This window comes from Cetorhinus maximus, chromosome 4 (assembly GCF_964194155.1).
Source record: "Cetorhinus maximus chromosome 4, sCetMax3.hap1.1, whole genome shotgun sequence".
NCBI classification, from domain to species: domain Eukaryota; kingdom Metazoa; phylum Chordata; class Chondrichthyes; order Lamniformes; family Cetorhinidae; genus Cetorhinus; species Cetorhinus maximus.
This window is the reverse complement of record NC_135882.1, coordinates 123,191,501-123,205,550: the sequence shown is the minus strand read 5'-3', so window position 1 is coordinate 123,205,550 and position 14,050 is coordinate 123,191,501. Positions and strand designations below refer to the sequence as shown.

The 14,050-nt window shown below is 42.8% G+C and overlaps 1 protein-coding gene across 1 annotated transcript in view; it reads left to right on the top strand.

Annotated features, from left to right (window-relative positions):
- pip4p2 (phosphatidylinositol-4,5-bisphosphate 4-phosphatase 2) overlaps window positions 1-14,050 on the top strand; it is a 98,835-nt gene that overhangs the window by 40,814 nt on the left and 43,971 nt on the right. Inside the window, exon 3 of the mRNA XM_078540722.1 lies at window positions 5,659-5,765. Within this exon, the coding sequence (XP_078396848.1) occupies window positions 5,659-5,765 (107 nt within the window). The remainder of the gene's footprint in view (window positions 1-5,658; window positions 5,766-14,050) is intronic.

Below are 14,050 nucleotides of genomic sequence, written 5' to 3'. Positions count from 1 at the left end.
TGGAGGAGTACTGATTCATCAGCTGAGGTGGGAGGGTGGGGGGAGGAATAGTACATGGTAATCAGCAGGAGGTTTCCCTGCTTGTGTTTGACCTGATGCCATGAGAGTTCATGGGGCTTTGAGTCGATGTTGAGGACTCCCAGGGCAACTGTATACCACTGTGCTGCCACCTCTGCTGGGATGGTGTCTGGGACATGATCTGTAAGGTATGATTTTGTGAGTATGATTGTCAGACTGTTGCTTGACTAGTCTGTGAGACAGCTCTCCCATAAACCTCCAGATGTTACAAAGGAGGACTTTGCAGGGTCGATGGGGCCGAGTTTGCTATTGTTGTTTCCGGTGCCGAGGTCGATGCCGGGTGGTCTGTCCGGTTTCGTTCCCTTTTGTTTAAGGCTTCTTAGCAGTTTGATACAAATGAGAGCCTTGCTAGGTCATTTCAGAGGACACTTAAGAGTCAACCACATTGCTGTGGATCTGGAGTCACATGTAGGCCAGACAAGGTAAGGATGGCAGATTTCCTTCCCTAAAAGACGTTAGTGAACCAGATGGGTTTTTAACGACAATCGACATTGGTTTCGTGGTCATCATTAGACTTTTATTCCAGACTTTTATTGAATTCAAATTTTACCCTCTGCCATGGTGGGATTTGACCCAGGGTTCCCAGAGCATTATCCTGGGTCTCTGGATTACTAGTCCAGCGACAATACCACTACACCACCGCCTCCCCTCAATATTGAGTAAATTGGTGCTGAAATAATACTCTTAAGATGCTAGATGCAACAATGTTCTCTTTTCAATCTTTGCGAATGGACTGTCGTTAACCATATAAGAATTTTCATGTCCTTATTCAAGCTCATCTGAGATTTCCTTTGTCTATATTCTATGACCAGAAATCAGTATCCATGGTAGCAGCATTTTTTTTTTCTTGCGCAGAAGCTGCCGCTGCAGTTCCTTAGGATTAATACTGAAATGAACCCACAATTTATTTTTTGTACTTTCCTGTTTTTAAAAAAAAAAATGATTTGAAAGCAAGGTGGATACAGACAAAGATCCAGTTTCCTTTAGACGACCTAGGAGCTTTATTTGCTGCTTTATTTCTTGCATGGTTTTCAATCAAAGGCATGACTTCAATCTGGAACTTGTGGATTGAGAAGTGATAAAGGATAGTGTAGATGTACCATAGCATCATCTGTCAATGCATAAATATTTCCTCTTGTTAATCAGTTCCTGGGAGCTGAAATAAAAATAGTAATTATAGTCATGCAAGTCTAGTGTCCTTGTAAGATCATGTCCACTGATAGACTTCTTCATATTAGAAGAAGTGCATTGACATTTAATTTCCTCGTATTTCTGGGGAGTTCAATTAATAGAATACCATATGGAGCAGACCTACGATACACTTGTTTCAAAATATAATAAATTGTACTCGAGTTACTCAGGAAAAAAACACATGCTAACATATATATTATTTTCTGTGGATGTACATAATCTCTTCCCCTCTCCATTGTGATTTTTCTTCAATTTTCTTTGAGTCTGACCGATTCTGTTCAGGGAGTACTACTGAAGTTGTCAAATTTCACTGTTCCAAGTGCTGTATAAGGTTTCGTGAAGAAATACCCATGTTTGCTGATCGTGCCAAGTTAGGTGGCACAGTGCGTAATGTAGGTGGGAGCAGAAAGTTGAAAAGGGACATTGATAAATTAAGTGAATGGGTGAAACTATGAGAGATGGAGGGGGAAAGTCTGAGGTGATGCACTGATGCATCTCTCACACTTTGGGTAAGAGAGATGCATCAGTGTGTTTTCAAACTGGTGAGAAGGTAGGAACTGTGGGAAATTGGAGAGATTTAGGGGGCCGTGGACAGACACGTGTGAAGATGCGATTGAAATGTGCCTCGGGCTGGAATACAAAACGCATAGAAGCTGTACTATGGAGGTCTAAAGCTCTATTTGGACAACATCCAGTGTGCTACTTTCAGTTCTGGGCACTGCACATCAGGAGCGATATATTGGCATTGGAGGAGGTGCAGTGCAGATTTATCAGAATGGTGCCAGGGCTCAGTGAATTAAATTGAGAACGGGTTGCCCAGACTAGAGTTGTATTTCTTGAGCGTAAAAGTTGAGGTGATTTAATTGAGGTATTAAAGATGATTACAGTATTTGATGGGGAAGATAAAGAGAAACAATTTCATCTCATAGGATTGAGTAGAAGGGGGCATAACCTTCAAATTACCACTAGGCCATTCAGCTGTGATATCAGAAAGCATTTCTAGGCTCAAAAAGCAGTCAAAATCCAATAGCAGAGAATTCAATATCCAGGAATATGCCAGAGTTACCATCTATAGTGGTGACATTCTCAAGATACAGGAGCAGGAGTAGACTATATGGCCCATGGAGCCTGCTCTACCATCCCATGTGATCATGGCTGATCTTGGGCTTCTTCTTGCTGATTGAGAAGATCATGGATCAAACGCCATTTCAGAGACTTGAGCACAGAGCCTAAGTTAACATTTCAATTGACTACAGAAGGATGCTACACTGCCGGAGGTGCAGTTTGTTGGAAGGGATGTTAAACTATTCTCAATCAACCCCTTTAAATCAACATGAAAGACTCCATGGCATTATTTGAAGATGAGCAGGAGAGATCTCCTAGTGTTCTGACCAATACCTATCTCTCAACCAAACAACAGTAAAAGTGATTATATGACAATCAATCTTATTGCAATTTGTTATCCTATGCTCTTATTAATTAGCTGCTTAATTTCCCTATGGTTATAAAAGTAGCTTTCACTTCCAAAATACTTCATTGGGTGTGAAATACTTTGGGAGATCCCTATGGATGTGAAAGGTGCTATATAAATGCAAGTTTGTTCCTTTTAACTTTTCGCTTTCTTCATGTTTCTTAAAAACATCCCAAAGCACTTCAAATATAATAAATTGCTATGAAATGCAGTCACTCTTTTCCGGGTAACTGAGCAGCTATTTTACACACTAATGAGAGAATGGCCAATTAGTCTGTTTTTTTGGTTTTTGAGAAAAGAATGTCAGTCAGCAGATTTCCTTGCTCTTCTTTGAGTAGAGCGACATGATCTTTATCATCCATCTGAATGACTAGGTCAGGCAGATGGGCCTCAGTCTAACATCACATCTAAAGGATGGCAGCTCTGATGATACAAAACTTTTAGTGCTTCACAGTAGTTGGTTTAGGGTGGGGTTTGAACTGGGAACATTCCAACATAATGGTGCGTGACCAAATAATGTGGGACTTAGTAGCTTGTGTTGCAGGAACAGAAGAGAACAACATCTTGCGCTAATATAGAGTCTTTCACATAATTAAAAATGTCTTGAGGTGCTTCACAGGAACATTACCAGACAAAATATGACGCCAAGCCACATAAAGATATTAAGACCGATGACCAAAACCTTGATCAAAAAGATAGATTTTATGGAACGCTTGAGACGAAGAAAGAGACTTGGAGAGCTCGGTTTTTGGGAGGGTATTCCAGAGCTTAGTACATAGGCAGTTGAAGATACTGTGCCAGTGGTGCCAAGAAGTGAAGTAGGTGAAGGGTGGAATAGTTGAAAGATGGGTGTTGGTGAACAATCTAGAGGTGTTGTGGAGTAGATGGTGAGCTTGAAGTCCATGATTTCTTGTGCTTTGTATAGTCAAGATTGCATGTATTTTATCTTTGTGAAAGTTGACATCATTGACATCTATTTATTCACAAATAATTTCCCATTAGTTTCTTGAACCTGATCTGTGATATAGTGACTGTACTGGGTAATTAAACACCTGCACTGGATCATCAATTGGCTTGCAGAGCTTGGTAGAGTATTGTATGGAATCATAATCCCTTTAAATTGTTTGCAGTTTTTCAGCATTGTTATAGGCATTTTTCAGGCAGGAAAGTAATTAGTAACTGCACTTCACTTTTTTTCTGTGCTGACCTGGCTCCTTAATCAATTTTGCAGCATTGAGATTCTTTGTACTATGTTAGATTCTATTATGCTAGGCTCATGGCCTACAGTGCAAAAATTTTTGTCCATTTTAACTTGATGGGCAGTTTTTTCCAAGGCCAAATATGTCCATTTTTGGTTGGCTTTATGTTGTGATCTTTCACTTCCTTGGAATTTTTATATATTTACTACCTATTCTTGCCTTTCTATTTTAAAAAAAAAACTGTTGGAGTTAGTCCCCCTGGCAGATGCTGTGTACTCTTTGCAGTTCTCAGCTGATCAAGTTTCAAAGGAGGTAAGCCCTGAATCGATTTGTTTGGATGCTCAAAAAATGTTTTTGAGTAAAGCAATATATTCAATTAAAAGACAAAATCTTTGGAAGCAAATATTGTTCCCTTTAGCATGCTTGGCTGATTTGAACCATTTCTTGTCCAATGTTTTTGAGAAACTTGGGTTTTATAGAATTCTGCCCTGCCCACCCCCCCACTCCCCACCACTTCCAATTCGCAGAGCATGACTAGTGCTATCCCACAAGGATCTGTATTAGAGCCTCAACTATTGACTGTATTTATTAATGACTTACATGATGGGATAGAAAACCACATATCCAAATTTGTTGATGATGTATAGCAACATGGCATTGTAAGCAATGTCAATGGAAGCATAAAATTGCAGAGATATTACTAGACTAATTGAATGGACAAAATGGTGATAAATGGATTTCATTGTAGGCAAATGTGAGACCTTCCACTTTGGATCTAAAGAAAGGTAAAGCAAAATATTTTCTAAATGGTGAAAAGCTAGAAACAACTGAGATCGGAGCTTGAGCTCCACATATTTGGATCATTAAAATGTCATGAACTGGTACAGAAAATAATCCAAAAAATCTAATGGAATGTTTTCTATATCAAGAGGATTATATCACGAAGGGGTGGAAGTCATGCTTCAGCTATACAAATCCCTGGTTAGACCACATCTTGAGTACATCTGGGCAACATGCTTTAGGAAGGATATATTGGGCTTGGAGGGAGTGCAGTGTAGATTTAACAGGATGATTCCAGGACTCCAAGTGATAAATTATGAGGATGTGGTCAGGTTGTAAAAGCTCAGGTTGTATTGCCTGGAATTTAGAAAATTAAGGGGTGATTCATCACAGTTTGCAAGATATTAAGAGAACAAGTAGGGTGATAGATAAACTATTCCAGTAGGGAAGTCTAGAAGTTAGAGCTAGACATTTCAGGAGTGAAGTGAGGAAACACCTACACACAGGGTGGTAGAAGCTTGGAACTCTCTTCCACACACTGCAGTTGATCTATAATTTTAAATTAAGATTGCAAGGTAACTGCTAACCAAAGATATTAAGGGATATGGGACATGGGTAGCTACATGGCAATAGGTCAGAGATTAAGTGGCGGACAATCCCATTCCTCGTATTTCTCCATTCCTAAAGAAATGCTGCCCTGATGTACACAAGAATATTTAGAATGGCAGTATTTCAGGAACAACTGGCTTTTTAATCCAAAGGAATCTTGTGTTGTCAGGATTCTGACTTGCATTGTGTATTTTATGTTTAAGCATTACTTTAACTTAAACAGTCTTGTAAAATCCATGACGTTTATCATTGATATTTGCAGTAACAAAATATTTTAAGTATTTGTAGAAGAAACCTTTTTGTTCATTAAATGTTGTGCTTTTTTCCTAGCCAATCAAAAATCCCCCTGCAGGAAAGAAGTATGTACGATGCCCTTGCAATTGTCTCCTTATTTGCAAGGATACATCACGGCGCATTGGGTGTCCAAGGCCTAACTGGTTGGTATGAAATTGCTGCATTCTAGTTTTTAGGAATTGGAGATTTTTCTTAACTTGAAGATTTCAGCAAGTTCTTATTTATCATCCATTTGGCAGGGGACATCTGCAAAAAGATAAATTGAGTAAACCTTGTTAACAAAAAGAACACCTGATGAGGTAAATGCATCAAAATAAATCAGTACCACTTTTTAAAATTTGATATTATTTGTGACAAAATGCCAATTCTTAGCCATGAAAAAGTTATTTTTCCTAATGAGAAAGAATAACCAAGATAAAGGTTCATTAACGATAAAATTGGAATTACCTGATAAACCTGTGTAAGCTGAATTTTATAAAGTTCTGCAGGTAGAATTTAGCAAGATGCATTTTTTTTGGAACACAAAGTCATGCTATAGGCATGCACAAGCATTATCTAAAGGAATCTGTTGACGTTTTGAACGTGATGGCTTTGCGCAAGACTCTGCCATGGGCAATACATCCTCTGTATAAAATGTTTATGCTGAGCCCTGTGACTTAACTTCTGCAAGTTATTTAAGATCACAGTCTGAGTTCCTGGTAAAAGCATTTTTTTATGCTGCCAACTATATTTTGCTCTGTGCATCAGTTGGTTTTGTTGGATGGTCTGCTGCTTTTATGATATATTTGTGATATATTTTTCCTTATCCCTGGCGGTTCCCACTATTTAAGGAGCACCCCACAAAATACTTAGGCTGAGAATTTTCTTGGGGTTTCTGAGGGTCTTGCATGATTCAGATGTGGCGTGACTGGTTTATGAGAGGACAAATCAGGTCCAACAACACCTGTGCGGTAAGACTTTATATTTAAACTGCCATATGGACAACTAGCAATAGCAGATCTGCCATTTGTAACCCACCCTGCAGGATTATCCTTTTCCATTGATTTAAGACTATAACGAGTTGGCAATCTGCAATCACCAATTTTTTTTATTTGGCGGTGAAAGTTAAAATCTAACCTGAGGTGTATTGTTTGCATCCATCATTACCCATGATTCTGTTTTTATAGATTTCTACCCCACACAGCTAAACATGTCAAAGAAAACCTGCTTCTGCTGCACAAGACGTGGCTGTTGATTGGCTGTATCAACCGCTAAAAAGTCTGGAGCAGAGATGATTTTCCCCATAGAAGTGAAAGTTGAAACCCTGCAAGCTCCCATAAGAGAACACCTGCCACCTCAGCCAATCTGTCGTGGATACATGTATAAAACAAGTTACAAATCTTTGACTGGAAAGGGCAACATCTACATCTGTTTCCTTGTTGAGAGGAGACATCAAATGGCCAGAAAGCAAAGCTATCACCTTCCATACAAGGTATTGAATATGGCTCCAACCCTAGCATCAGGGATCCAAATATCAACCTTTTGATCAGAAAGGAAAGAGAGAGTTTGCACTGAATTCATGCTCCTGTGCACCTGACCACAGAACCACCACTTGGCATATCAGTTGTCTAGGAGGCATAGATTATTCCTTAATTATACAGAAATCTGCAGACCCCATATTATTGGAAGGAAAAGGAACACTAGAAGGAAGGCTTTAGGAGACCACCTCTGTTACATTTAGCTTCAAAGACTTCACAACAGCAAAAGAGTGCCTTCGGCTAGAAACCTCTGTGTTTTGTTTTTCTTTGGTCATCAGTTCCACCTGTAAGTGAAATGTGCTATCCAGAATTGTATATGCTGTTTCAGACTGCTTTGAAAGTTGTCTGGTTCCAACTACACAAACCAATGGCTCTAAAATGTTAGCATGGTGAATTTCCTTGAGACTTCCCCTGATTGACCACATATAACTTAGCTCAAAGATCAGCAACTGTTCTACTTATGCATCTAATGGGGGTTTCCACCTATTTTCTGCAAAAGCTATGATGATCTGGAGAGTACCTGAGAGAATTTCGAGCATGGCTACTAGAATATGCAGGTATCAACAGATGAGATGAACAGCATTTGCTGCTGACCATGACCTTTGAAATTGTCATTGTGTCAATAACTCATAATGCCTTTACCATCTACAGAAGAATCTATTGCCAGAAAAGAACTGTTAAAAGGTATGCTGACTGAGGTATTTCAAACAGCCAATCAATCTTGAATTCTTATGAGGCTTGAACTTAATTAAGCATTTTGTCATGACACAGTCCCTTAGTGTTCTGGGGAAAGGAGTTAATTGTTTATTGCTCAGGTGGAGAAACATATTGCACAGCTTATGGCCTGTTATGGCTCTGTTTTATCTGTGCAGAAATGAACACTTTTTTTTATTATTCTTTCACAAAATGTGAGCTTCGTTTGCAACACCACCATTTGTTGCTCCTCTCTAATTGCCCTTTATAAAGATAATGGTGACTTGCCACCTTGAACCACTGCAGTCCATGTGCACCCACAGTGCTGTTAGGAAGAAGTTCCAGGATTTTGACCCAGTGGCAGTGAAAGAGCGGGGATATATTTCCAACTGTGGATGGTGTGTGGCTTGGAGGGAAAGTTGCCATGGTGCCCCCATGGATCTGCTGCCCTTGTCCTTCTAGTTAGTAGATGTCACAGGTTTGAAAGGTGCTATTTTTGGAGTCTTGGTGAATTGATGCAGTGCATCTTCCAGATGATACAGACTGCTGCCACTGTGCGTCGGTGGAGGATGGAGTGACCATCAAGTGGGCTGCATTGTCCTGGACTGTCAAACATCTCGTGTTGTAGGAGCCGCACTCATCCAGGCAAGTGAAAAGTATTCCATCACATTCCTGACTTGTGCCTTGTAGATGGACAGGCTTTGCGGAGTCAGGAAGTGAGTTACTCGCTGTAGAATTCCCAGCTTCTGACCTGCTCTTGTAGCCACGGTATTTATATGGATCATCCACTTCAGTTTCTGACTGGTAAGTTCCAGCATGCTAATGGCAGGGCATTCAGTGATGGTAATAATTTTGATTGTCATGGGGAAATGGTCAGATTCTTTCTTGTTGGAGATGGTCATTGCCTGTCGCTTTTGTGATGTGAATGCTACTTGACACATATCAGCTCAACCTGAATATTGTCCAGGTCTTTCTGCACATGGACACAGACAGCTTCAGTATCCTAGGAGTCACGAATGGTACCGAACACTGAAATCATAACTGAATCCCCCACTTCTGACCTTTTATGAGGAAGGAAGGACATTAGTGAAGCAGCTGAAGATGCTTGGGACTAGGACACTACCCTGAGGAACTCTTGCGGTGATGTCCTGGAACTGAGATGATTGGCTTCCAACAACCACAACCATCTTCCTTTGTGCTAATCATGACTCTAGCCAGGAGAGAATTTTCTCCCTGATTCCTGTTAACACCAGTTTTGCTAGGGCTCCTTGATTCCATGTTTAGTCAAATGCTGTCTTGATGTCAAGGGCAGTCACTCTCATCTCACCTCTGTAGTTCAGCTCTTTTGTCCATGTTTGAACCAAGGCTGTAATGAGGTCAGGAGCTGAATGATCCTGGCAGAACCCAAACTGAGCATCAGTGAACAGGTTATTGTCAAGCAAGTGCCACTTGATAGCATTTTTGATGAATGCTTCCATCACTTTACTGATGATGGAGTGTAGACTGATGAGGTGGTAATTGGCTGGGTTGGAATTGTCCTGCTTTTTGTGTACAGGACATATCTGGGCAATTTTCCACGTAGCCAGGACGATGCCAGTGTTGTAGCTGTACTGGAACTGCTTGGCTAGGGGTGAGGCAAGTTCTGGAGCACGAGCCTTCAGTACTGTTGCCGGAATATTGTCAGGGCTCATAGCCTTTTGCAGTGTCCAGTGCCTTCAGCCGTTCCTTAATGTCACGTGGAGTGAATCGAATTGGCTGAAGACTGGCTCCTGTGATGCTGGGGACCTCTGGAGGAGCCAGAGATGGATCTGCCACTCGACATTTCTGGCTGAATAATGTAGCACTGGTGTGCTGGGCTCTCCCATCATTGAGGATGGGGATATTTTTGGAGCCACTCCCTCCAGTGAGGATTGTCCACCACCATTCATGGCTGGATGTGGCAGGATCACAGAGCTTAGATCTGATCCATTGATTGTGGATTTGCTTAATTCTGCCTATCACTTGCAGCTTATGATGTTTGGCACACAAGTAGTCCTGTGTTGTAGCTTCACCAGGTTGACATCTCTTTTTTTTTAGGTATGCTTGGTGCTGCTCCTGGCAGCTCTTGGTGATAGACATTGAAGTCCCCCATCCAGAGTACATTCTGTGCTTTTGCCATCCTTAGTGCTTCCTCTAAGTGGTGTTTAACATGGAAGAGTACTGATTCATCAGCTGTGGGTAGGCAGTATATGGTAATGAGCAAGACAATTCCTTGTCCATGTGTGACCACGAGACTTCATGGGGTCCGGAGTTGATGTTGAGGGCTCCCAGGGCAACTCCCTCCTGACTGTATACCACTGTACCGCCACCTCTGTTGGGTCTGTCCTGCTGGTGGGGTAGGACATACCCAGGGATGGTGGTGGTGTCTGGGACATAGTCATACTCATTAAATCATACCTTACAGACAATGTCAGACTGTTCCTTGACTAGTTTGTGAGACAGCTCTCCCAATTTTCGCCCCAGCCCCCAGATGTTAGCAAGGAGGACTTTGCAGGGCCAACAGGGCTGAGTTTGCTGTTGTCATATCCGGTGCCTAAGTCGATGCCAGGTGGGCCATCTGGTTTTATTCCTGACAGCTGAGTAGCTATTTCGGAGGTCATTTAAGAGTCAACCACACTGCTGTGGGTCTGACCAGGTAAGGATGGCGGATATCCTTCCCTAAAGGAGAAATGTGAACCAGATGGGTTATTACAACAATCGACAATGGTTTCATGGTCATCATTAGACTTTTAATTCCAGATTTTTATTGAATTTGAATTTTACCATCTGCCGTGGTGAGATTCGAACCCGGGTCCCCATAACATTACCTGGGTCTCCATCGCATTACCCTGCACTGGAACAACTGGGCTAGAGGGTGGCTAATTCTGTAGCACACGTCATTAGCGTTGAAGTTGGGATGTTATAGAAACAGAAAATAGAAGCAGGAGTAGGTCATTTGACCCTTTGAGCCTGCTCTGCCATTCAATATGAGCATGAGTGATCCTCGATCTCAACGCCATACTCCCGTGCTCTCCCCATACCATTTGACACCTTTTGAGCCCAGAAACCTACCTGTTTCCTCCTTGAATATATTCAGTAACTTGGCCTCCACAGCCTTCTGTGGTAGAGAATTCCACAGGTTCGCCACCCTCTGAGTGAAGATGTTTCTCCTCATCTCAGTCCTAAATGGCCCACCCCATATCTTGAGACTGTGACCCCTTGTTCTAGATTCCACCGCCAGAGGAAACATCATCCCTGCATCCCCGTCAGAATTTTATGTTTCAATGAGGGGGAGGTGATGACGTGGTGGACTAGTAATCCAGAGACCCAGGGTAATGCTCTGGTGACCCAGGTTCGAATCCTGCCACGGCAGATCGTGGAATTTGAATTCAATAAAAATCTGGAATTAAAAGTCCAATGATGACCATGAAACCATTGTTGATTGTTGTATAAACCCATCTGGTTGACAGGTTTCCTTCCCTAAAGGACATTAGTCCTCCTTACCTGGTCTGGCCTACATGTGACTCCAGACACACAGCAATGTGGTTGACTTTTAAATGCCCTCTGAAATGGCCTGGAAAGCCATTCAGTTGTAACAAACCTCTACAAAGACACAAAAAAAGGAATGAATGCATCGACTGAGGCACTGGAAATGACAACGGCAATCACAGCCCTGTCGACCCTGCAAAGTCCTCCTTACTAACATCTGGGGGCTAGTACTAAAATTGGGAGAGCTGTCTCTCAGACTAGTCAAGCAACAGCCTGACATAGTCATTCTCTCAGAATCATGCATTACAGATTATGTCCCAGACTTCACCTTCACCATCCTTGGGCATGTCCTGTCCCACCGGCAGGACATGCCCAGCAGAGGTGGTGGCACAGTCGGGAGGGAGTTGCCTTGGGAGTCCTCAACGTCAAATCCAGACCCCAAGAAGTCTCATAGCATCAGGTCAAACATGGCCAAGGAAACCTCCTGCTGATTACCACGTACCCCCCACCCCCTCAGCTGGTGAATCAATGCCCCTGCATATTGAACATCACTCTGAGGAAGCACTGAGAGTAGCAAGGGTGCAGAATGTTCTCTGGGTGGGGGACTGCAATGACGATCACCAAGAGTGGCTCAGTAGCACCAACACTAACCGAGCTGGCCAAGTCCTAAATGACATAGCTGCTACACTGGGTCTGCTAGATTGGGTGGTGTACAATTAAACAGCTCACTGGAGGAGGTGGCTGCACAAATATCTCCATCCTCAATGATGGAGGAGCCCAGCACAGCAGTACAAAAGATCAAGCTGAAGCATTCACAACAATCTTCAGCCAGAAGTGCCAAGTGGATGATCCATCTCGGCCTCCTCTGGAGGCCCCCAGCATCACAGATGCCAGTCTTCAGCCAATTCGATTCACTCCACATGATATCAAGAAATGGCTGAAGGCACTGAATACTGCAAAAGCTATGGGCCCTGCCGACATTCCAGCAATAGCACTCAAGACTTGTGCTCCAGAACTTGCCGCTCCCCTAGCCAATCTGTTTCAGCTTAAACACTGGCATCTACCCGGCTATGTGGAAAATTGCCCAGGTATGTCCTGTACACACAAAGCAGGACAAATCCAACTGGCCAATTACCACCCCATCAGTCTAACCTCGATCATCAGTAAAGTAATTGAAGGGGTCATCGACAGCGCTATCAAGCGGCACTTGTTTAGCAATAACCTGCTCACTAATCACGGAATCACAGTGCAGAAGAGGCCCTTCAGCCCATTGAATCTGCACTGACACATGAGAAACACCTGACCTACCTACCTAATCCCATTTACCAGCACTTGGCCCATAGCCTTGAATGTTATGATGTGCCAAGTGCTCATCCAGGTACTTTTTAAAGGATGTGAGGCAACCCGCCTCCACCACCCTCCCAGGCAGCGCATTCCAGACCGTCATCACCCTCTGGGTAAAAAAGTTTTTCCTCACAACCCCTCCCCCCCCACCCTAAACCTTCTGTCCCTCACCTTGAAGTTATGTCCCCTCGGGACTGACCCTTCAAATAAGAGGAACAGCTGCTCCCTATCCACCCTGTCCATGCCCCTCATAATCTTGTACACCTCGATCAGGTTGCCCCTCAGTCTTCACTGCTCCTACGAAAACAACCCAAGTCTATCCAACCTCTCTTCATAACTTAAATGTTTCATCCCAGGTAACATCCTGATGAATCTCCTCTGCACCCCCTCCAGTGCAATTATATCCTTCCTGCAATGCGAGGAACCAGAACTGCACACAGTACTCCAGCTGTGGCCTCACCAAGGTTCCATACAAATCGAGCATGACCTCCCTACTTTTGTAACCTATGCCTTAATTGATAAAGGCAAGTGTCCCATATAACTTTTTCACCACCCCACTAACATGACCCTCTGCCTTCAGAGATCACATCCTTCCTATAATGTGGTGACCAGAACTGCACACAGTACTCCAGCTGTGGCCTCACCAAGGTTCAATACAACTCCAACACGACCTCCCTGCTTTTGTAATCTAGGCCTCGATATGCCTTTTTCACCACCCCACTAACTTGCCCCTCTGCCTTCAGAGATCCATGGACATACACGCCAAAGTCCCTTTATTCCTCAGAACTTCCTAGTGCCATGCCATTCATTGAATACTTCCTTGTCAAAATACTCTTTCCAAAGTGTATCACCTCAGACTTTTCAGGGTTAAATTCCATCTGCCACTTAACTGCCCATTTGACCATCCCGTCTTTCTCTTCCTGTAGCCCAAGACACTCAACCTCACTGTTAAACGCCTGGCCAATCTTTGTGTCATCCGCAAACTTACTAATCCTATCCTCCACATAGTCATCTATGTCGTTTATATAAATGACAAGTAATAAGGGACCCAGCACAGATCCCTGTGGCACGCCACTGGACACTGGCTTCCAGTCACTAAAGCATCCTTCTGTCATCACCCTCTGTCTCCTACAATTAAGCCAATTTTGAATCCACCTTATCAAATTACCCTGTATCCCATGTGCATTTGCCTTCTTTATAAGTCTCCCATGTGGGACCTTGTCAAAGGCTTTGCTGAAATCTATATAAACTACATCAACTGCACTACCCTCATCTACACACCTGGTCACCTCCTCAAAAAATTCAATCAAATTTGTTAGGCATGACCTCCCTCTGACAAAGCCATGCTGACTATCCCTAATCAAACC